The sequence below is a fragment of the Argentina silus genome (assembly GCF_951799395.1).
Source record: "Argentina silus genome assembly, chromosome: X".
NCBI classification, from domain to species: Eukaryota; Metazoa; Chordata; class Actinopteri; order Argentiniformes; family Argentinidae; genus Argentina; species Argentina silus.
The window spans coordinates 43,308,443-43,334,093 of NC_139653.1; the positions used below are offsets into that span (position 1 = coordinate 43,308,443).

General features: G+C 43.4%; 1 protein-coding gene across 1 annotated transcript in view; it reads right to left on the reverse strand.

Annotated features, from left to right (window-relative positions):
- The window catches only part of caln1 (calneuron 1), a gene marked incomplete at its 3' end in the record, with an annotated part of 55,380 nt that extends 34,041 nt beyond the window's left edge, over positions 1-21,339 (reverse strand). Inside the window, exons 1-2 of the mRNA XM_083696310.1 lie at positions 21,212-21,339; positions 6,165-6,308 (exon numbers count right to left, since the gene is read on the reverse strand). Of these exons, the coding sequence (XP_083552436.1) occupies positions 6,165-6,308; positions 21,212-21,332 (265 nt within the window). The 5' untranslated portion in view covers positions 21,333-21,339. The remainder of the gene's footprint in view (positions 1-6,164; positions 6,309-21,211) is intronic.
- Positions 21,340-25,651: the final 4,312 nt, after the last annotated feature.

Genomic DNA, 25,651 nt, shown 5'->3' on the forward strand with positions numbered 1-25,651 from the left:
TTGACAGTTTTTACACATACATTTTATCTAGAAGGTACTATGTTTTTTAAATTGTATTATTTATTTATTTATTTATTTATTTATTTCACATGATAATTTCAGTCTTTTATGGTATATTTGGTATTATTTCTGGTGTACATGTTAAGATATTTTAAATTTTAACAGATTCTTGTGTTCTTGAGATTTATTGTTGTTGATGCGTTGGGGTTGAGCTAGGGACAAGGATGCTGAACTGACAGAGGAAGTGATGTCACACACAGGCTTTCATCACAGACTCTGATGACACTAATGAGTAGGGTTGTCAAAGTACTAGAATTCTTAACTTCGATAGGATACCAGTTCAGGGTGACTTCAACATTCAGTCGGAGAAGTTTCACTCGTCTGGCCTTCTTAACCTTCTCTCCTCGTTCGACCTTACCCTTTCCCACTCTCCTCTGACTCATAAGGCAGGCAATCAGCTCGACCTTGTCTTCATCAGATCCTCTCATACCTCTGTAGACGGATTTTGGTGGCGCCAGCCTTGATTTCAATGTGTATAACTATTTACAGTTGAATGAGCCTGGCGGACATCCTGAAGATGTCACACCCTCACCATTTATCAATTCCTTTGCGATTGTAATGTGTCTCACACCTTGTCCTTTGTTGAGAATGACATTTAAAGAGAGGGACAGCAAGATATTCTTTGAGTTCCCGAGTTAGGCCAATGGCCACCGGTCTCCTATGTTGTCCTTGACACATGTTAACGTATGGTTAAAACTTCAGTCATATGTTGCTTTGAAACTGTTAAATTGGTTATTTTGTTAATACTCTATTCTCATTCTTCCTGTGTGCATTAATTGATGTTGTGGGCTAGATAAAGGTTCTGTTAAAACAGCACGGCATAATCGTGACCAGGTACTCACAGAGTTCACCATTAATGTCTAATGTTGACATGCATAGTTAGCAACACGTAGACTCGAGTCATCACATCAGGTATCGGACCATGTGTAAACTCCTCACAATTTCTTCTAACTTAAAAGCATCGTCATAGCATATTAGGTATTCTTAATGGAATATAGGATCTGATATGATGGGGTGTCTGTCACACAGGGATGAGAAAATCATTATCAATCATTATTAATCATACAATATATTTTGGAGTCAGATATAACGTAATGTTAACTTGTGTTAGTTGGTCATGTGAACACTTGTGTTGAGTTCACTTCATCATGTCCATAACTGTTAGAAGTAATTACTGGGAATAAATGTAAGTCTTATGTTTGACCCGTCATCTATTCGTTTTATTTCATATTTATATTCTTCAGCTCCAACCTTACTGTTACCCCCTTCCAGTTTCTGACCATAATTTTGTATCCTTCTCCCTTCCCCTCAAATCCACCCCCTCCCAGTCAGACTCTACCCATTCTGTATCCACTCGTCTCAACCTGTGAACTCACCCCTTCACCTCTCTGTCTTCCTCTGTCTTATCCTCCCTACCCTCTGTTGAATCCTTCTCCCTTCTATCTACTAATGCAGCCTCCTCCACCCTCCTGTCCACTCTTTCCTTGACTCTTTCTATCCACTGACCACAAGGCCAGCATGATCCTCTATACGCGCTCCTTAGCTGTCTGAAACCCTTCAAGCTTGTAGATTAGGGCTCCGGGCAGCTGAGAGGAAATGGAGTAAATCCGGCCTCCCTGATGACCTAAAACCTTATCTCTCTCTCCTCAACTACACCTCCTCTGCATCAGCTGCTAAAACTTCTTACTACCATTCCAAAATTCAATCCTCTGTCTCTGACCCAAGGAATCTCTTCTCCATATTGTCCTCACTCCTCAACAACACTCAACAATAATCATTCTCTCCTTCTTATCTAAAACCCTTGAACATGCTGTCTCTAACCAACTTTCTCACTATCTCCTTCAGAACAACCTCCTTGACCCTCACCAATCCAGTTTTAAGGCTGGGCACTCTACTGAGACTGTTCTCCTCGCTGTCACGGAGACTCTCCACTCTGCTCGAGCTTCCTCCCTCTTCTCTGTTCTTCTGTATCTGTCCGCTGCATTCGACACAGTAAACCACCAGATCCTTCTCTCCACTCTCTCAGAGCTGGGCATCACTGGCTCTGCACTCTTCTGGTTTGCATCCTACCTGGCCGATCGCTCAGGGGTGACATGGGGACGTGGAGAGGGTCGCTGTCCTCTTCATGCACCCTTACGCGGCCTGGCACCTGAACAAGGCTATTCAGTCATGGTTTTTCGCTGCCTTGGCGCCCCGGTGGTGGAACGAGCTTCCCACTGCTGTCAAGACTGCAGAGTCACTATCCATCTTCCGCCGTAGACTGAAGACCCATCTCTTCAGGCTACATCTTGACTGTCCCTCCTAAAGACCTCTTCACCCCCACTACCCCTCTGTTCTTTCTTCTAGCGTTGTGACTGCCGATGGCACCTGGTCCTAGCATAGATTTTTGCTTATGATGACTGATGTATAGATGATTCACTTACTTTAGACAAAGGTACTCCTTGTAAGTCGCTTTGGATAAAAGCGTCTGCTAAATGTCAAAAATGTAAATGTAAATGTAAATGTAAAGTATCACCATATTTGATACCGAAACGATACTACGGCAGAGGAAAAAAAGCCTAAAAGTACAACAAACTGATTAATCTTGGACAGTATCCTGCATTATAATTGTATTATTATTTATATATTTACATCCATGGGAAACTCAAAGTAAATACATAACACTAAGCAAAACATATGACCTAATTCAGTATTGAGTTTGTCTTTTTAAATCTGAAATTATTCATAAAATGTTTTATTTGGGTTTCATCTGCCTCCGAGGTGTCATTGAAAAAGGAAAACAAACACTATTGGATCACTTTGCGTTCAACCAGTCTCTCATTAAACATGTGAAAGAAGTCCCTCTGTGAACTCCATACCCTTCAACTAGTCCCTCTGTGAACTCCATGCCCTTCAACTAGTCCCTCTGTGAACTCCATACCCTTCAACTAGTCCCTCTGTGAACTCCATACCCTTCAACTAGTCCCTCTGTGAACTCCATACCCTTCAACTAGTCCCTCTGTGAACTCCATACCCTTCAACTAGTCCCTCTGTGAACTCCATGCCCTTCAACTAGTCCCTCTGTGAACTCCATGCCCTTCAACTAGTCCCTCTGTGAACTCCATACCCTTCAACTAGTCCCTCTGTGAACTCCATACCCTTCAACTAGTCCCTCTGTGAACTCCATGCCCTTCAACTAGTCCCTCTGTGAACTCCATACCCTTCAACTAGTCCCTCTGTGAACTCCATACCCTTCAACTAGTCCCTCTGTGAACTCCATGCCCTTCAACTAGTCCCTCTGTGAACTCCATGCCCTTCAACTAGTCCTTCTGTAAACTCCATGCCCTTTAACTAGTCCCTCTGTGAACTCCATGCCCTTCAACTAGTCCCTCTGTGAACTCCATACCCTTCAACTAGTCCCTCTGTGAACTCCATACCCTTCAACTAGTCCCTCTGTGAACTCCTGAAGAAATGTGAACTCCTGAAGAAATGTGAACTCCTGAAGAAATCGCAACCTCACCATTCGTCATTTCCTTTGCGATTGTAATGTGTCTCACACCTTGTCCTTTGTTGGATTAATGATATTTAAAGAGAGGGACAGCGAGACATTATTTGAGTTACTGGGTTAGGCCCATGGCTATCGGTCTCCTGTGATGTCCTTGATGCACATTAACGTATGGTTAAAACTTACAGTCATATGTTGCTTTTAAACTGTTTAAAAAATTTGTTATTTTGTTGATACTCTATTCTCATTCGTCCTATGTGCATTAATGTGAGGTTGTGTGCTAGATAAAGGTTCTGTTAATACAGCACAACTTAATGTCTAATGTTCACATGCATCGTAAACGAGACGTAGAGAGAATCATCAGCTTCAGATATTGGCCTGAACGTAAACTCCTCGCAAGCCGATTTATCGTAACTTGAGGGCATGGTAAAATAGCATTTTGGGTATTCTAAATGAATCTAGGATCCAATATGATCGATGGTCTGTCGCGCAGGGATGAGCAAAGCATTGTCAATCATTATTAACCTTGTAATATCTTTTGGAGTCACATATAACGTAATGTTAACTTGTGTTATTTGGTCATGTGACCACTGGTGATGAGTTCGATTCATCATGTTCATAACCATTTGACGTATTAATTAATGGGAATAAATGTATGTCTTATTTCTGACCCGTCCTCCGATTTCTGCCTCCACCAGCCTCCCCTGAAACTCACAGCCATCCACAAAGGGCATGCTGTGCTGGATCACAAACCAATGGATTGCCCTGAGAGCAGAACAGATGATCAGATCTCCCCATCCATATATCATAGAGATCAGCTGGACTGTGTGCAGATTCTGCTAGGAATCGATGCCTCATATAAACGTGCAACATGTCTCCAATTCACCCAGCTGCCCGCTTGGCAGAGACACAATCAACAACCTCAATTCCCATTCGTCTGTCTTGTTAATGCTCTTTTGAAGCCTTGTCCTTTTGATCACCAGGTCTTTTGTGTCGCGTCTATGCACATGAAAATGAGACGAGATTGTGCAAATTGCTTTGAACACAAATTCTGTTTCGAAAACACATCCCCAGTGTGCGTGAGCAAAGTAACAACAACAAGGCTGGCCCTTTCTTATCTTTGTCCGTTTATCTCATTCTAAAGGCGTGTCTGCACAGCAAAATCAATTGACAATTTCTAACACTTGTAGGGATGAAGAATGGGCCTTATCCTCCATATCAAGCCGCCAGGGGCCATTAGATTCCTGTCACATCTCCTGTTATACAATATCTATAAAACATATATATAACAGATAGGTGGTAAACTGTGTTTTTTCATACCTGAAATGACAGCAGTACAACACAAGGATGCCAGAACCAGATTAATAGTGGATTATGAAGACTAACCTTATCCCTATGATGAGATGAAAAGTGCCCCCCCCCCCCCCCCCCACCTCAGCCTCCCCCGCTTCCGACGCCTATGTAAGAGGACCTTAACTTTGATGTGGAAGAGAAGATGCTTTACTTACAATTATGGAGAGGGGAAGCAAAGGGAAGCAGTTGACAACCTTGAACATTCACTTCAAATTCACAATCTCTCAGCCTCACTGCAACAAAACCCTTGGAGACCAATTTTTGCATAAACACTTGAGCATAGAGGCAAGAAGCAATGCAGGGTAGAAAGCTTTGTTGCCTTTCTGTGAAAAGACCCACAGAGCCTTTCAAGAAATACATTTTCTTGGACTAGTAGGTGTGCTGCTGACAGTGTACTTTAATGAAGGCCAAAGCCAAAGTGAAAAGAAATAAACTATGGACAAAGGTGAGATGCTGTGCAGAGATGTGGTTTTGTGGTGGCAGAGATCAGCTGATTCTTCTGTGTGCGTGCGTGTGTGTGTTTGCTTGAGCATGTGTGAGCATGCCTGTATGTGTTTGTGCGTCTGCAATACCATGCTCCATTGAGCGTTAACAACACTGAAATGACTTTCACAGTATCTTGAACCAAAAGCAAGCTACAGAACATTATGAAGGAGAGATGCGAGGGACCATACAGTAGCAAACATGTTACAGGAATATACAGTGAAATGATTTAAGGTATATATTTCCACATTGTGCCACTGTAAATATGTATGCATCTAAGTGAGTTCCTGCAGCATCAGGGACATGCATGGGGTACACATTCCATTCACAGATATAGAGTTACATTTCTATGATCCCATTCTGCATGCATGTATGCACAAGCATACTGTGTGTGTGTGTGTGTGTGTGTGTGTGTGTGTGTGTGTGTGTGTGTGTGTGTGTGTGTATGTATATCAGAGGAGGCTGGTGGAAACACGTGTTTAATACCATTCCTCATTCCATTCCATGCATTACAATGAGTCCGTCCTCCGATTTCTACCACCAAAGGGGAGAATGGACGATTATGATTATGCCCATGCACTGTACTTTATACCCCTATGTATTTGCCCTGCTTCTGTGTGGGCATGTCTCATCTTGTACTGTATGTACAGTACATAATTATGCTTGCTATTTGATTGTGCACGTTCTGTATCTGTATGAGTGTGTGAAAGGGAGGGGAGGGAGTGCAGAACGTACGTGTGTGTGTGTGTGTGTGTGTGTGTGTGTGTGTGTGTGTGTGACTCACCATCCATGTCTAGTCTCTGCATGATGATGGCCAGCTCCACTTCGCTGGGCATGTAACCCAGCGAGCGCATGGCCATGCCAAGCTCCTGCTTGGAGATGAACCCGTTGCCATCACGATCCAGCACCCTGAACGCTTCCCGTATTTCTGCCAAGACAAACAGGCGCACAACTCAGCATTGACGCGACCAGGAAGTTTCTCTCCATCTCTCTCTCATCTCTCTCCCTCACACACACAAACACACACACACACACACACACACACACATACACACACACACACACTGAAAAGAACAGGAAGGATATCAAGGACCATATAATAGATATAAGATTTTAGGTAGCAAGCACTGCAGTTTGTCCAGTAAGAACAGGGAGGAGGCAGAATGTTCAGGTTATAGAGGTTTAATGACAAATGCACACACACATCACACAATGATGACCACTCTTCACTGTTAAATCCAATATTAACTGTGGTTCTAAAAATACAAGGAGGAAAATTGCTATTGATCTATGCCTACAAAACATAGCGATACAGTAGAAGGTAAGCTAAGTATAATAAATTCTATGCATATAAATGTGTACAATACAATATATAACACACGCCTATCAGCGTTCACAATAAACAGAAATAGGGTATAAATATACTTGAATAGACAATACAAATGTAAACAATACCTAAATAGTTTGACTATTAACACCATTAACAAAGTACAGCAAGCAACAACGGTTACCTATCATGATGACTAGTGTTTATTTAAGTATAATTTTTACTTCAATACCGATACCAGCTTATCACGATTTTAAGTATCACGATTTTGACTCTTAAACGATACGACAGCAACCAAAAAAACAAACAATATGAAAACGAATAATATATGAATAAATATATAATAAATAATAAAGTACCTTGTTACAAAAAAATAAAGCTTTTTAATGCTCATTTCTGGTGACTTTTAGGATTAGGATATAGCAAGTTATTACCCTAGAATGAAGGCAAATTAGCTGCAAATCTAAAGAGGTCTTTGCAGAGGGGCAATTACTCCACTTGCGGCTTCCATCCGTCTCTTTTCTCACTGTCAAAGCTGCGTGGGCGGTGTGTTTAGCGTTGTCTTTCCCAGCCACACACACCCACTATGTATGCAGAGTGCATGTCCCCCATGAGCATATAGACAAATTACACTTAGAAGATAATATTCTGTACAGCTCAAAGTAAATACTGCATTTATGGTAAAAAAAAAAAAAAAAAAAAAAAAAATGGTTCTACATTTTCTTAGTATAGAACAGTTTTCAAAGCAGGGTATTGTCATACTTTTGTAGAACTGGTACATCGTGCAACACTAATGATGACACAATGTGAACGCTAATGCTAACATGCTAACATGACCAGTGGCTAACAAGGCAACACTCGACAGTAAAGTCCTCTAAACAGCACAACTCAGCTCCAAGCATCAGTAAAATATGCTAATGGCACTTACAGTTAGACGCATGCACAACTAATACTCTACTGCAATGGCTTTCAGTCCAAAAGAAGGTGGGAGAAGTCCGAACAGAAGGCAGGCTGTGTCCAGAAGATGAAGGAAGGCTCTTGTCTTCTTTTTTCCACTGAAAATACTAATTGGCAAAAGGGGGTCCTGCAATTGACCGCAGCATAGTCCAGGGCAACTAAATTTCTGATAGACTCAGGAGAGAGGGGGTGATTATTAATTGGCAGATTAATTATTAATTGGGCAGATTAATAAGAATAAGAACCATAGAACTAATAAATCCACAAAGGGGTGGTAACTGGCTGATTAGGCTGGCCTTTTTTACATCCAACCCCAAATGTGGGATACAGATTTGCTTAATCTGAAGGCCAGCTAGGGATAGGCGGTATCTTGAGGAACCATTCATAGACATCTGGGTGATCATTCTGGTTTGTGTCCCACCACGGGAATCGGAGAAGAGGCTTGTTTTCTGGTAGCAGATGGACTTGATGGAACATCACTTTGATGTCGCTGCTGATGGCCACCAAGTGTTCCCGGAAACGGAGAAGGACTCCCAGCAAAGTAACTCTTGTTTCGACCATGTGGCAAGCTTCTTGCTCCTGTATGGCAGTGTGTACAATTGCCAGAGCCTCTCTATATTGCTAAAAAGCTCTGCAGATTGTGAGATCACAAGTCAGAAGGCACTGTTGGGGAGTGAGACTGTGCTTCAGGAACATTGAAGGGCCTTGAAGGGTCCATCCAAGCTGATTCTTGATGGCTGCAGGTCCACCAGGGAGCCCCAGATGTACTGGTTCTGTTGGGGTTATAAGATGAGGGTAGTCTGATCCGATTAGCAGCAGTGGCTGTGCCTGGTGCAGAGGTTGAAAGGGCAGGCCATTGAGGTGCTGATACCTTTTCTGTAAAGCTTCAACAAGGTAGGTATACGGTGCAAGGCCCAATTCTTCAGCTGTGAAGGCTCTCTGGATGTTGAAGGATCGGTCTGGTTCAGTAGCAGGGACTACTGAGAATGACGCAGTAACTCCATGGATGATTTTGATGTCTTGTGTCACTGTGGCTAAGCCAAGTCCTCAAGGTTTCCTCTGAGTTGTAGCTGAAGGGCTGCTTTGTGAAGACGTATGGTGCATGGCTGCTCCATAAGATGACTCATCTTATGACTCTGACTCATGGCTCATCTTCAGCAACACCTTGCTACTTCCTGTACACTGGTCAACATAAAGGGTTTCTACTGTGGAGCTCACCAGGCAGTATTTCTTGGGCTTGTCCTGCGTCTTCTCGTCTGAAGACTGGTTTTGCTTATAAGATTCAGCTTCGTCTTTACTCTGCTCACCTCCATGGAGAATAGTTGTCGTCCTGGGGTTCTTGGAGTTTTTGTGCTTATCTTTGTGTAAGATGGGGCGCTCTTTCCCTTGATCACTGCTGAGCTGCATTCCATCTTGTTGCACTCAAACCTCATACTCAAGCCACTCTACAAGGTACAAGAGAGTTGGGATAGGCGTCCTGCTGGGGTTCACAAATCTCTTGAAGCTTGCTCTCAGGTTGTGGGGCAACTTAGCTAAGAGGCAGGAGACATGTGAGCCACATCTTAGTTCAGTCCAACCATCGTTTCCAAGCTGATCCAACATGCCAACCAGTGCCCGTACTTTCAAGGTGAATCTACTGAAACCTTCGGTGTCACCAATCTTGATATTAGGGCCATCCATTAGTGATGCAATGCGCTGGAGCACAAGCTGATGGGGCTGTCCATACAGGTCTGTGAGGCACTCCATGGTGTCACTGTATGGGTCTTGGCTATTGGTGTAAGACTCAGCAACTAGCTGGGCCTCTTCCAACTTGAGGTGGTGCACTAGTATCTGGAACTTGAAACGCTCTGTGGCATCTGTGGGCAATACATTGTCAAGGGCCACCTTCAACCTGGTAAACTCCCTAGGGTCTTCATTCACGAAATCGGGGATGGCCAGCCTCGGTCCGCAGTAGGTGGTTTCCCAGTTGGGTGGAGAAGGTGTGCGATGGTAGACAGCTAGATACTGGTGGTGGTCCGCAGGATTCCAACAGCGATCAGGTGAGTAACGGCGACGTCGATCAGGTGAGTACTGGCTGTAGCGATCAGGTGAGTACTGGCTGTGGTGATCAGGTGAGTAACGGCAACGTCGATCAGGTGAGTAGTGGCGGCGGTGATTTGGTGAGTACTGGCGGCGGCGACCTGGTGAATACTGGCTGTGGTGATCAGGTGAGTAACGGCAACGTCGATCAGGTGAGTACTGGTGACCTGGTGGGCTTCCATGACATTGGCCAGGTGAGCTCTCACAGCGACGTCCAGATGAGCTCTCACGGCGACAGTCAGGTGGGCTCCGATGACGGTGGTCAAGTGGGCTTTGAGTCCTGTGGTGAGAACGCAAGCTGTCTTTGCTGTGAGAAATTGTCTGGTCTGATGATGGCTGTGATCCGTCTGGGCTGGAGGGCCTTTGAATCCTCTGGAGCTTATCAATGATTTCTAGCAGGTCACGCTCTACATGGTGACACGCTGGGTCCTCTCTGGTTGTCATATGCGATGCTCGCTCAGGTGAATCAAGATCCTGGTGATCTCCTCCAGAGGTCAGCCTGTGCTGAGGAGCTGTCGTATCGGCAGCCGATGAGGATAGAGCTTTTCCTTCAATCTTGCATGTTGACATTAATAATGACTTCAGCTGCTGAGAAGCATTTGGAGGGGAGGGGGGCATCCTCTCCGATAACTGCCATATGTCATGTCTCAACTGTTCAGTTTGCTTTCTTATTTTTCTTCTCAACCGATCATTGTCCTCTTTGGCACTCTTCAAGCTTGATGAGGATTGTCCAGAAGAGGAGCTGGTATACATCTCATCAGGTGCAGAATGGAGGCTGAGACTAGTCTCAGCATTTTGGGTGGCACTTGTTCCTCCAACAGCACCCCCTAACTGCTGTCCCTCGTAGGAGTGGTGTTGTGATGTGTGTGGTGGCCTGCACCTCTTTTCTTGAACAACCTCATAATCTTCTAAATAACGTGGTTGGTGAGTCTGTCTATGGGGACGGGCATCATCATAGTTCTTCTCTTTTGGTAGACATTCTTACTCTTAGTGACTGTAGAACATGCAGGTATATCCGGCTTGAAGGACCATGAAAAGAAGGGGAAGGCTGCTGGTTTAGGATAGGTAGGAAGTACTGCAGGTTGCCAGGCAAGAACAGGGAGGTGGCAGAATGTCCAGGTTATGGAGGTTTAATGAGGACTGCACACACACATCATACAATGGCAACCACCCTTGACCATTAAATCCAGTATTAACTGTGGTTCTGAAATACAAGAGGGAAAATATGACTGCACATAGATATACAGGCTATACAAAGTAAACTAAGTATAATAAATGTGTACATACAATATATAACATACGCCTCTCAGCTTTCGCAATGCACAGAAATAGGGCAGAAATATATTTGAATAGAATATAATGACTATACAGTTCCTAAATTGTTTGACTATTAACACCATTCAAAGTACAGCAAGCAACAAGGGTTACTTATCAAGTCAAATCAAATCAAATCAAATTTTATTTGTCATGTACATCTCATACATTACGTATAATTGACATTACAGCGTTGTTGTTGACAACAATCAACAATCAATAATGCAATATATAAAGTAGTAAAAATAAAGTGACAATAGTAGTGCAGAAGGGTGTAGTGTAAGTAGCAGCAGTAATGACTGAATAATAACAATAGCAATACAGTGTAAGTAGTAGTGCAAGTAGCAGAAATAATTTACAGTAATATGTCAGATGTGCAAGAGCAGTGTCTACTGATCCGGGGGGGGGGGGGGGGGGGGGGAGTATTGAGCACAAATGGTGCAGCTGCCAGTGATACAGCCGGTCAGGATACACTCTGTGGTGCATCTCTAGAAGTTTGTAAAGATCTGGGGGTCCGTACCGAATTTCTTCAGCCGCCTGAGAAAAAACAGGCGTGGTCTCCCTCCTTTCTTCCTCCTGGGTTCCACGATCAGCTCTCTGATGTTCGGAGAGAGGTTGTTATCCTGGAACCAGTCTGCCAGGGCTCTTACCTCATCCCTGTAGGCTGACTCGTAATTTTCAGTGATCAAGCCAACAAATGGGCTGAACACATAACCCTGGGGAGTCCCAGTGTTGAAAGTCAAAGTGGATGAGGTGATGCTGCCTACCTTCACCACCTATCATGATGACACAATGCTAACAATGCTAACGCAAACACTAATGCAAACATCAGTAAAATACGCTAATGGCACTTACAGTTAGCAATGGCTTTCAGTCCAAAAAAGGTGGGAGAGGTCAGAACAGAAGGCAGGCTGTGTCCAGAAGATGAAGGAAGGCACTTATCTTCTTTTCTCCACTGAGAGTACTAATCGGCAATAGGGGGTCCTGCTGTTGACTGCAGCATAGTCCCAAACTAAATTGCTGATAGGCTCAGGAAAGAGGGCGATTATTGACTATGAATTGGTGTGCTCTAGGCCAATAGGGTAGATTAACAAGAATAAGAACCATAGAGCTAATAAATGGAATTGGTGTGCTCTAGGCCAATGGGGTAGATTAGCAAGAATAAGAACCATAGAACTAATAAATCCACAAGGGAGTGTAACTGGTTGGTTAGGCTGACCTCCTTTACACGCTGTTCATTTGTTCATCTCTCATCGCCCTTTACATTTGTGGCATTTAGCAGACGCCTTTATCCAAAGCAACTTCCAACAAATACGTTTGTTTAAGTAAGTGAATCATCTATCCATCAGTCATCATAAGATAAAGTAATCAATGCTCAGACCAGGGGCCATTGGCAGTCACAATGCTAGAAGAAGGAAAAATGACTAACCCTAACCCTTTTTTTAGCACTTTCTGCGTCTCCATCATCATGTAGGCACCTGTCCCCATAAACCTGTTTTACTTTTTACTCGCTCTCTCTCTCTTAATTTTGCCCTCCATACAACATCACTTGCCTTTATCCATCTTGTTTATTATGCACTTCTTCTCTCTCTCTCCTTCTGTTTCACTAATTCACTCCTGTCCCCTCCCACTCTGACACAGCTTTAGGCCATGCTCTATGTGATTGGTGTCTCCCTCCACTGCCTCCAGATAACAACATAAATTTGCCCTATTTTTTCTCCACCTGCTGTCACGGCCCCGCTTCAGATAGATGGCTGCCTACAATGCATACTCATTTTCCTCGCTCCCTCTTTTCTCTTCATTGAGCTCATTTTCTATTAAACAGCCTTGTATCGACACAGAGGATAGGGTGAAGGAACAGAGAGAAGCAAGAACCATCAGTGTCAGACACGCTATATCGTTATATCAGAGGTAATGAGAGAGAGAAAGAGATAGTGGAGGGAGGGAGGGAGAGAGAGAGAGAGAGAGAGAGAGAGAGAGAGAGAGAGAGAGAGAGAGCATAGCATCTACCACATGTACAGTATCTCCTGTAGCTCATCTATGCATCGATCCCTATCATAGCTTAGCCCCACAGCAGTGTGAGAACATCCTTCAAGAATAAAAACCTCACACTCACTGTGGTGACAAACAAGCTGGCCCTGTGTGTATCACAGACCTACTGTCTTGAGATACTCCTCTGCTCTTGCACTGGCTGTTAAGTTTGTGAGATCCCTGTCACTGTCCAGCCTGAGAGTCACCAGGCTCCTCTGTGCTCTTATGAATGCATATTTCATAAGTGTGTCTACAGAGAAGAGGCTTATGGCAGGCGGGAAGAGAAGAAGCGAGAGAGAGATGGAGATGGAGAGGTAGAGAGAGAGAGAGATGGAGGGGCAGAGAGAGAGATGGAGATGTACAGATAGAGAGAGGTGGAGAGGTAAAGAGAGAGAATAGAAGTGGAATCTCTAAAGAACACTAAGATTGCATAGTATGCTTGAGCACACTGCTGAGCACTGAATAATTTGAGGCTAGCTAATTTGGTACGTGGCTTTACCAGGACCTACAGTAGGTAGGGTTTTATTCCCTGGACACCACCGCTGAACGCCGCTAGACTTCAAAGGCACCGCTGCACCAGATATGCGGTATGAAGTGCTGCCGAAAGCCACCACAAGGTGGTGAGAAGAGCTGTGAAGGATGTTTGAAAAGAGAATGGTTTGCCTTATCAGTTTGCCTGATCGGATAGACCTTCATCACGCATTCTCACACAGCGCAGAGAAGCGGGGGAAATGTTTTAGCGCAATTATATTTCGTGAGGGGGTGCTGCCTAAAAATGCTATGAGGGGGGTGATGTCTTTGGATAAACCTTAATTTAGAAATAATTAATGTCTTCATGGACACTTCATAAAACGATGTCAGGGGTTAGGGGGGGGGGCGAGGCTGCACGAAGCCCATAGATTGCGTCGCTCACCGGTCCCACAGACCACAGATCGACCAGCCCATACACCAGCCCCGCAGATAAATCTACATTTTCATTAAAACATGGAGCAAATAAAATACTGCAATGTAATCTTATTTTGTGCACACATTTTTTACCATAATGTCATTGCCGTCAATCTTCTATGAACTAACAGAATTCGTTAAATTAAGAACTGTACTGTTCTAGGGGAGGAGTGCGATCATTCATCAGTCATATAAAGAGTCAAGTCAAGTGAAAGTTTATTGGTCATATGCACAGGATGGAGGTTGTAAACTGTAACTCAAGACATTATTAATCACATTCCGGATGCGCCACCTTCCAACTCGATGACCACTAGCAGAACCTTCCATAAGTGATCAATGTACTTGTTGCCGGCCACTCTTGTCAGCTTCTTGTCCCAAAATGTACTAATGGCCAGGAGACCTGTGTGAAAGATAATTTCATGTCAACTGATTTCAATACATAGTTTTTTAAATAGCTACAGCATTTCAAACAGCAGCCATATTCAGAATTGTGTAATTTACTTACGTGTCTTGATCCAGTTTATACCCTAATTTGCGATGCACACTGATGACGCGGTGTGCTTCGGATCATTGTCTGCATTAGTTGAAGAAAGTTATTGATCATGTAGACAAACAGATAGACAATTGAACTTAAATATGCTTATGAACAAAAATATATTAAACAATATGAAGGTTGATCCACTGTAATACTGTATCTTGGAAGAAACTATGAGTTTGACCCATAATTCCTGAAAGATGAAAGATGAATTCTGTCATTATCAAGCTATAAACATAATTTTGTTATCGTTATAAGAGCATTCCCGGCACTGAAATTTATAATCATAATTTGGACGGATGGTTTGTTACTTAAAAACAATTTCTCACCGGTGCGGTTCATGGATTATCACAACTATAGCAAATTCAAAGATCTGTCATTTACACAATTATAGCTAGACAAGATAACAAATTACAACAATTCAGTAATGCATGGATTAGGTGCATTGTTCTTACTGTGACTTTCCATATTTCCGCCCAAGGTTCCACAGATGTTTTCTGATGGTATCTATGTGGACCATGATATCTGGTCTCGAGTAGACCCTTAATGGCTTTTGCAGACTTTCCTCCAAGTAGGAATCGATGACTTCAAAGATATTGCTAGGACAAAAGAAGAACAATGTCAAACACCATGAATACAATAACATATGGTGAATGCTCTCTCTCTCTCATGCATTCATAGTGTATGCAATAGAATATAGAAACAGAAATAATACCTTGTCATTTTCCTGGGCATTCGCTTCCATCGCAAAACCGGGGTCTGACAGCAATGGCTTCGGATTGTGGTCCCTGATAGAAAAACTCCAGATGATAACAGGGTGGTTGCAATCTCGTGGACAGCATTGCCATTCCTCCTCATGATCTTCATCGCCTCACTTGTCGCAGCAGAGATCTTAGCATTCTGTGATCTGTCTTAAGAGGCTAGCAGGGGGTCTATTGTCAATGAGCAGGGGGTCTATTAGGCCGTGAACTTGTTACTATGGCCACCCACCCCCTGGCCCACCTCTAACACCTTTCAAGGTTTGGGCGGGAATTGTACCTATATATGTGAAGCCCACTGTTGTTACTGCTACCATGTACAGTAAAACTAAGGACAATTAGTCTACAAAGAACTACTCCTGCTGCACACGAATTCGAATGAAGATATCTGCTTTCTACAAGAACAGGACCCCTTCTCCCTCCGCGATGAAGGTACAGTAGCCTAATAAAAAATATTATTTATTTTACCATCTACTCTTGCTTCTCCTGCTCCAGCTAAGACGGCAACAATGGTCAATCAAAAGGTATGTCTTTCTTAATTTATTATTTGTTTTGACTCTCATTTGTACTGTGTGAAAGCGCTGGAATGACAGACGAGAGCACTCAAAGAGACGAATGCGCAGCTGGATAAGGTGATGATCTTACTGTTTACCACAGCGCGTCCTGCCAGCCCCAGAGAGGAGGTGCCGCCATCGCCATTGCTGTTTTTTCACGAGAGACCGACAATCGCATATACAGGCTGTGGGACCGGCCGTCCAGACTGTTATGGCTACCTGCTGTTCCGCAAGTCCATAACTAAAGAGCGGTAAACTGAGTGGGTGACTAACACCAACTGGGATGGTTCACAGGGCAAGTGGGGCTTGCCTCTCAATCTCAGGGACTTCGTCATGGACACAACAGCGGCCAAGTCTCCTGCTATGACCGATGGAGACCGGAGAAGTGTCAAGGACAGGATCAACGAGTCCTTGCACTCACCGAGAGCCCAACCTTCCGGGATGGTCTTGTAGTGTACAGTACATGGATACACTGTGTGCCTTATGTATGACCTTAAATAAACACTTTTCTGCATTTTTATTTCTGCATCAGTTTTCATTAGCGACTTGTCACAGTTAGCCACGTTAATTGGAGGCCTACTACTGTAGCAGACGTCTTGGATATCAAATACAAATATTTGATCACCGTGTCGTTCAACAATCTGGATTAAATAGATGTTTAGGGTTAAAAGATTTATTTTAGAATAATAGCTTTTTCCTACTGGATATTCGGAGATACATATAAACAATTGTCTTTACCATTCAATATATCATAAATATCAGTTGCTCCACCTCAATAGTAGGCGTACCACTTTGAGTAGTTTGGAATGCTGTAATGCTTTTACAGTTTGGAATGCTGCACGCGGCCTATCCACAAAATCTATTCAAATGTATTTAATACAGTACGTGTTAATATTTGGAATGTCACAAGCGGCCCTACCCACGACATGAAGACATGTCATATGTTCTAAATTAAGGTTTATCCAAGGACAGTACGGGCAGTAAAACTGTGAAAATAGAGTTACAAATTGCCAAAATGCGAGGTGTTCACCTTACTCCGTCTCACATTACGTTGCTCTGTCTCACTACTGTATATGAGATCACTTTGTGTGGTCGTGTGCATTGACATACAGTAGGCGCTTGCTAGATTTTACATGGCATGTAATGACTTGTGATTGATTCATGAAAGCTTTCATGTTGATAGGCAACATTTTTGCTGGGTAGAAAGGACAGACATCTTCTGACAATATGCTCTGGATAAATAGACAAAATGAGAGGGTGATCCGATCAGATTGACATACTGACAAATATATGCAACGCTCTCGTGATCAGAGCTGTTTATTTGTTTTGTTCTCGTCATTGCAAATGGCATGTAAACAATTTTGACTGATTCATGAAAGTTGAATTCATGAAATTTCAATCATCTGAAATATGTTCAGTGCCAGAGCAGAAAATTAATGTCACAAACGGTGCTCCTACAGTTACACAGGCATATGGTGAAAATGCAACTTTTTTCATAACTCCAATTTAGCTATAACCAAGAAAGTGGAGCTCTCTGCTCTCCGACTGACTCTCTGCCACTAATTGCAGACCCAAGGTAACCGAAGCGTTACAAAAATGGGTTACGCTCGAGCAGACTCTGCCAAAATGTCATTCACTCGTCAAACAATTGTCAATCAATAGTCAATCATCTACTGCCATTCCAAAGCATTCATGTGAGGAGCAATTTGGCGCACCGGGCTGCACTGTGAGGTGTGAATGTAAATGCTTTCTATGTATTCAAATCATCTCGTAAAAAAGGAGAGAGAGCGTTTTGGATCATTTAGGTGTCCAGATGTTACAGGGGCTCATGCCCTCTACCAGCCCTCTGAAGAGTGTTCTCTCACTCCCTGGTGCCCAAAACATCTGGCCCGAGCAGTGCAAATTACTCCCACATTATCATTCATAACACAATACGCGCACACGCACGCGCGCGCACACACACACACACACACACACACACACACACACACACACAAACAAAACAGAAACACAGGCACATCAAAGGCCTATGGATTTATTTTGGTACAATGAAATGGGTGTCTCATGAATAAATCCATCAGGAGCATGAGTGAGTCAGGTCTTTGTAGAGTACTTTCCTGTGTGTGTGGGGGTGTGTGTGTGTGCATGCGTTTGTGCGTGTGCGTGTGTGTGTGTGTATGCGTGTTTGTCTGGGGCTTGTTTGAACACAACAACATTCAGACCATGTTTTCAACAGCTCCCACTGTTTCACAAACAATTACTCCCCATCCTTCAAGGCCTTGCTCTGGATGTTCAGCAGATACACACCCACAGATTTACCAACAACTAAACTTTACATTACAGCTACAACTCTCAATATTACACATCCTGTAGGACGACTGGTCCAATGCCACCAGAAAAGTAGGACAGTGGAAAGTCGGAATAAGAAGATAAGACTGGAATTCAAACTGTATCCTACTGTACACGACCTGCTTCCCCACTGTTTATAATGTACTGCATATACTGTATGTACAGTATGTACTGTAGAGTACATGTGATAGGAGGAGATATGTGATGCTGCTGTGTGTCTGGTTTATGTAATCTCCTCACACATCCTGCCTGACCTTTCACACACACACACACACACACACACACACACACACACACACACACACACACACACACACACACACACACACACACACAGCAGCACGGATGAGCCTTGGTGGAGAGAGGGATGCCTGGCACACACACCCACACGCACGCACACACACACACACACACGTGCGTGCGCACGCACACACACATACACACACACCATTTACACTTAGTGTGTGACATATATTATGTCTTTATCAATTGAAAGTTATAAGTCTATCTATTTCATCATCAGAGTGATACACAATAGCCACTTAGGATTGTGAGTGTACTGTTGTTGGGGTTTATGATGAAAAGTAGACAAGATCTCAAGCTATGGCCATCCTGTGTATGGCCCTGTATATCTGCAAAACAGCTCTAGTGGTGCACAACAACAAAAAACAAAGATCTTGCCAAACACATTTGCAGCATTTTAAATAGACTAAAGAGAGGGCTTAATCTAAAACATGTCTGGAATACTTTTACTGCAGCTTCCAATTGCATGGTGTGCATTACATATATAGAGAAACTGCTTACTTTCCATTGCATAGCATTATCAGTACCATCTCATCATTCTGTTTAAATCAATTCAATTCAATACAATCCAATCAATCCCGAGGGACAATACGCTATGAGAGTCCGTATGCCACAAACTGCAGTAATGTAAACATAACTGGAGACAGTTGTCTTTTTTTGGAGACAGGCGTCACCATTATGATTGCTAGAAAAAGTAAATCTGAGCTGTTGCAAACAAACAGTAAGCAAACGGTTATGATTTGGCCCATGGCTGAGTAAGCTGGCAGGTAATGTAAATTGAGTCATTTACTGGAATTTGCCGTTAATCTGCTACCGTGCAGATACTTTTGCTAGCAATCATAACGTTGACGCCTGTCTCCAAAAATGAGGAATGTCGCCGACATAGATAGAAAATGCCAGTCTCGGTAATTAACACGGAGGACTCCTCATGCTGATGTGCTGGTGCCCAAAAGAGTTCTTCAAAGGACGGTGCTCCTGCAGGGACAAATGAAGAACCCTGTTTTGTTACAAACTAGAACTTTTTGTTGAGAGTGTAGTGTTGACATTGGAACTTAGCAGAAGACTCAAAGGGGAATATCAGCCAGTCCCCAGCTGATACAGCTTACTGGTGACATGCTGTTAAGGATGTGTCAACTCGGCTCAGGGAACCACTGTAATAGCCTTAGACAAAGACACGTACACCCAATTGTCTCAGTAGAGGTGTATATCAGCAGAGGCCGGTGGAGGGAGGAGTTGGTGGACGTACTCATTGTAATGCATGGAACGGAATGAGGAATGGTGTCATTCCTCATTCTATCCCATACATTACAGTACAATGAGCCCGTCCTCCGATTTCTACCTCCACCGGCCTCCCCTGCAGTACATAGTAGAGGTGTATATATTATGTGAGGTACTGTAGAAGTGGTAAGCTGTGCAAGCCGGATTGGATAAAAGTAGCCAAGAAAATAATTGGTAGTAGTGTACACCGAGCTCAATGACATGATCAGTACTGTAGCTTTATTTACTTTAGTTTATACTTCACAAGGGTGAGAGATTATACGGCCATGTTTTTGTCAGTTACATCAGCAGAATTTACATGGACCTCCCGATATGAGCTGCACAGTACATTACCGCTGTACTGAACAACAAGCCCCCAAAAAATCAAATGAGAAATTCATGAGGTGTCAATATTGCTGTGCATATTAAACTCGGCAACGTTGATGGAGTAGGTCGCTATTACAGTGCACTCTGCCAGCCAATTTGCTGGAGGCTGCTTAATGTGGCATCATTGGATTAATATTTTGGACCTGGGAGCATCTAGTTCATACAACCGCCATTAAGCCCCGCCATGCTGACTTGAGCAGAGAGTATCGATCAGGCCTGTGCTCTGGCGGCGAGGGCGATTACTCTCAGACATGGAAGAAAACAAATGGTTCATAAACACCACCTCAGCTACAGCTCTGATAACTGATGCCAAAAACAGAGAGCAGAGGCCTATGAAAGCTACTGGTGAGGTATAAGTGATGTAAAGAATGAAAAAAAAAAAAACAGTTTGTGTGTTGGCTCAGACAACAAGACCATGGGTGCTTGTTTGCTTATTTATGTTTTTGACTGGTCCTGTCTTAATGATTCATGTCAAGTATACTTAAAGGCCCACATTAGTCTTTTTTTTTGTATTGGTGCTGCACAATGTCATTGCACAATGAATCAAGTTTGAAATTGCCATCTGGATCAAAGTATGTGTATTTTGGGCGATACATTCTGTTTTCTTAGCTCCTCCTAAGACGATTTCCCATGTGCCGTGACATATCATCACATTTCATTCAGCAATGAGCTCCAAAGTGTGACGTGGCTAGCCTGTTTGTAAAGTTAGCGCCCAGAGTCAAATAGAACCTCAGAACACCCTTCATCTGCTTTTTTTGCGAGTGAGTCAAACAACCGTTCAACACATTTACTGAGAACCGCTCCTAGCTGTATCTGGCCTTACTTTCCCACATAGTTCAGTGATTGACTACCGTACCATTCAGCACATCCATTCTTTGAGTATTCCTTTCAAGAGAATCCGAGGAAGCAAAAATGGCTGCTGTGGGCCTTTAACATATTGCACTAACTCTGTAGTAGTAGTACTGTGATACCCCAGGCCTTCTTTTCACCAAACTTGAGCCGACCCAAACCCTCCCTCTCCCAGATGTCTCTCACCATCTAGCTCCTCCACGGAGATACTGGCTAGCTGGTCACTGTCACTTCCATCAGCAGACAGAGCACTACTCAGGTAGTTCCCCTTGTAGAGCAGACCTGCTGTCACATGGTGGAATGGCATCTTCTCCCTGAGAGAGAGAGAGAGAGAGAGAGAGAGAGAGAGAGAGGCAGCAGGGGTGTGAGAGAGAGAGAGAGAGAGAGAGAGAGAGAGAGAGAGAGAGAGAGAGCCGGGGCAAGACAGACAGTGAGAGAGAGACACATACAGAGAGAGAGGGGGCAAGAGCGAAAGACAGAGCAAGAGAGAGAGACAGAGAAGAGACAGAGAGTGTGAGAGAGAAGAGACAGAGAGAGAGAGAGAGAGAGAGAGAGAGAGAGAGAGAGAAAGAGGGTCATTAGACTACAGAATCTCTCTGCCACTGTGCACAAACACAAGCAGTAACCCAAACACAGATGACCCCATCATTAGCCTGGCACCTCTGCAGCCCATTGTCTGAGCAAGGGGGGATGTTAGCACTGGCAGCCCATCTGAATAAATACCTATAATTAGGGGAGCGCACAGGGGGGAGTGAGGGTGGTGAGAGTTTAAGTGTGGGAGCTGGGAGCTTATCTGAATTACATATCTAGTGCATACATGACTACTGATGGCCATGAACAGTGAATAGCTTGGATAAGCATCTCTGAAAATCAGGGGAGGCTGGTGGAGGTAGAAATCGGAGGACAGGCTCATTGTCATGGAATCAGGAATGGAATCAAACACGTGTGCTTAGACGTAGCTTGGATAAGCTACTCTGGAAATAGAAGAGGTGGATACACTTCTAAACTTCATATCAGGGATCAGTTTCACGAAAGCTTCTTAGTTAGAGTAGTACTTTATCGCTTTTGAAAGCCAGGCCTACTCCTCTCCTAGACTTTCTAAGTTATTAACGAATTCTGGTCTTTCATGCACAGAAGATTGACCTCCAAACATTGATTTTACAATTGTTACTCCCTCACGGGTTTGCGGCTGGCTTGTCAGGAGAATTTAAGTCCTACTTAAAAGCTACGAAGCATTCGGGAAACGGACCTCAGAACTGCTAGGACCATATATACTGAAAAATGTATGCACTCACTGCAATGTAAGTTGCTTTGGATAAAAGTGTCAGCTAAATGGCATATATTAACTGGACAACAGTTTCCTTATGTAAATAATAACATACAGTACAGGAAATTCACCACAGTTTTCAAAAACTCAAAACCAAACCCTAAATTGGAGACAGTGAGCTGCCGCTTGAGTTCCCCTCCTGTAAAATTAATAAAAACCACAATTCAAGACAAACAAAGTGACAACCTGAGTACCGTTTTTCCCTAAGAGCACGGGGAATCTGTGAACAAGGTCTATAAATAAGAGCTGAACTCATTCCCTAAATGGAAATCTCTCACATTGTGAGGCCAGTATAACAAGGGGGTGTGCGCGCCCATTAATTATTCAATAAATAGAAGCCCAAGGGTATAACAGAGAATAAAAACACAGAGAGCAGGAGATTTGGGAGCGCACTTCCTTCACATAATTGGATTTTGTTTTGATGAGCGATGAGAGGATGCCTCTTGAAACAGAATAAGTAATTGAAAGAGAGCGTTGTGTGATATCAAAAGACAATCCACTCTACCACTTAGAAGCATGTAGCCTCCCTCCGGGGGCACCAAGGAGAGCGAAAGGCAGGGTGCAACATTCCCAGCCACCCTTCATCTGACTGAGGGGTGTTTGACATGCCGTGGCTGTCTTCCAGCTTTAGAGCCATCCACACCATCCCAATTATATCTATGGAACCTATATTTCTTTACCTTCCCTCTGTATTATAGAAACCTCAGGGTTCACGCACGTTCTCCAAGTGTACTGTGGACCAGGGGAGGCTGGTGGAGGCAGAAATCGGAGGACGGGCTCATTGTAATTCATGGGATAGAACGAGGAATGGTATCAAACACGTGTGTGCATCGATGCGTGGAATGGAATGAGGAATGGTATCACACACGTGTGTGCATCGATGCATGGAATGGAATCACACACGTGTGCATGTTATTATTCCTCATTCCATTCTATGCATTAAAATGAGCCGTCCGCTGATTTCTATCTCCACCAGCCTCCCCTGCTGTAGATCTAGTCATATACTGTATGGGAAGCACTAGTGGAGCACACTCAATGGAGCGCAACTCTGAGGTTAAAATTGCATTACAGTTTATTTTTTATTTTCCTTTCCTTATTGGTGTACAGTGCTTTGTAACAACTGTTGAAAGAAGTGTTATTTATTCATAAAGATATGATTTTCATATGACACGAAAACACCTTGATAGAGCAAGCATCCTACTTAGACCATGAGGTAAAGAACTGAATTTCGCCCTAGACTATTCTTGTTCGTCAGTTTAATCGGTGATTACAGCTGTCTCTGCAGGTTTGCTTTTTAATAAGCTTTTGGAGTGTTATGTCAGGATTTGTTATATCCTAATTCCGATTGACATTATTAAGTTTAATAATTTAATGAACAGGGTTAATTAACTTAATTAATACCCCCTTTGATCAACTATTTTTAGTACCTAAACAGGGATGTTTAGGCCGGAATAGAGCAGGTAAAAGCAGCCTCATCAGCTTAATTCATGTTATGAAAATGCTCTCCTCAAAGACTAGGCGTGTGCTGGTTTTCTTTTCACTTTAGAGCGCAATTGATACAGCCACAGCACATTGGTCACGGAGTCCACTCCACCTGGTTTCCCTCTAACAAATGGCCGAGATCCATGGCCGAGATCCAGAGCACACGAAATTAGTCCTGCTTTGAGACATAACAATCCACTATATGGGAAAGCCCAGGGGTGTTCTACAGTGTCCTACATTAAGATCACCTTAGCTCACATTTCTCACACCTCTACTGTAGTTCTGCTCTGAAGTCAATAATTATCAGTCAGTGATTATCTAACAGAGAGCTCTGCTCGACAACAGAATACTGAGTAGAGAGGGGATCCCTACTGCAGATGTCTCCTCCTCAAAGGGGGAAAGTGAACGCCTCAGTCAACCTACCAGCTAAGGGTTAAACACTGTACATCAATTAATTACATAATTGATGAGTAACATAATAATAATCTCAATGGAACTAACCTGATTAAATAGGTAACATAAATAAATAGATTGGATTGAACTGGCTGGCTGGCATGAGGTCATATTTGCGCCCGAAGGGAGATCACAGAGTGGGGCTACTGTACTGTTCAAACAGCGGGGCAGTTTGGACAAACATCAGTGGGAGACAGCACAGCACGCAAAGCTACACGCACACACACACACACAAACACACACACACACACACACACACACACACACACACACACACACACACACACACACACACACACACACACACACACACACACGTGTACCCAAACAAAAAGGTACACATCATGGATGTGACATGGGAGCTGAGACATTACAGTAAGGTCTTAAAGGGATAGTTCACTATTTTACACCTTATAGTCAGATGGCTCCTTACACTGAAAGTAGTAGCCTATGGATGACAGTTTCACCTGGCCCATAGACTACTTTCAAGTTAAGGAACCATCTGACTATGAGTTGTAAAATATTGAATATTGAATATCCTTATTCTATTCCGTGCATCACAATGAGCCCGTCCTCTGTTTTCTACCCCACCGGTGTAGTGAGGAGGCTGCAGACACTGCAGGAGTACTTTAGCACCCACTGGCCAACGTTGGTGGCTGCACCCATTCTAGATTAAAAAAAAATCTTCTCTTTTTGTTTGAACTATTTTGTGACTTCAATACACTAGTTGTAATCTTTGGTAGCCATACCTCCAAATGATGTTGTTCTCACGCCTCCTTTGTAGGTCTGGAGAATTTTAGATTAGCTGATCTGGCTTGGATTGAACCTGGACGGAGAGATGGGAGAATGTGCTCGCAATTTCATTGGATGTTACATTGAAAGAGCCCTCCCCCACATGCCCATAGATGGTTGCTTGTTGTAATTGTCGTCTAGATTCTTTTCCAGGACTATTTCGCAGAGAGTTGTTGCTTGATGCTAGCTTGCAACATTGAAGAAAATGGAAGAAAACCTGAAGGAAAAACAGAATTCTGTTTTACCAGAAGTGCGCTCTATACACAAAATCTAGTCGGTGAAGGCATTAGGTATTTGATTGGTTTGACGTGTGGCGAGGCGTCACTCATTTCAAACGGGTTTCCACCCCTTTGTAGTGATTTTCTGCAAAGGACTTCACCAGGCTTTCCTAGTTCTCAACAAGGCTACACGAGTTGTGATAGGGCGGGAGGGATATAAACCAGAGTTGTGATAGGGCGGGAGGGATATAAACCAGAGTTGTGATAGGGCGGGAGGGATATAAACCAGAGTTGTGATAGGGCGGGAGGGATATAAACCAGAGTTGTGATAGGGCGGGAGGGATATAAACCAGA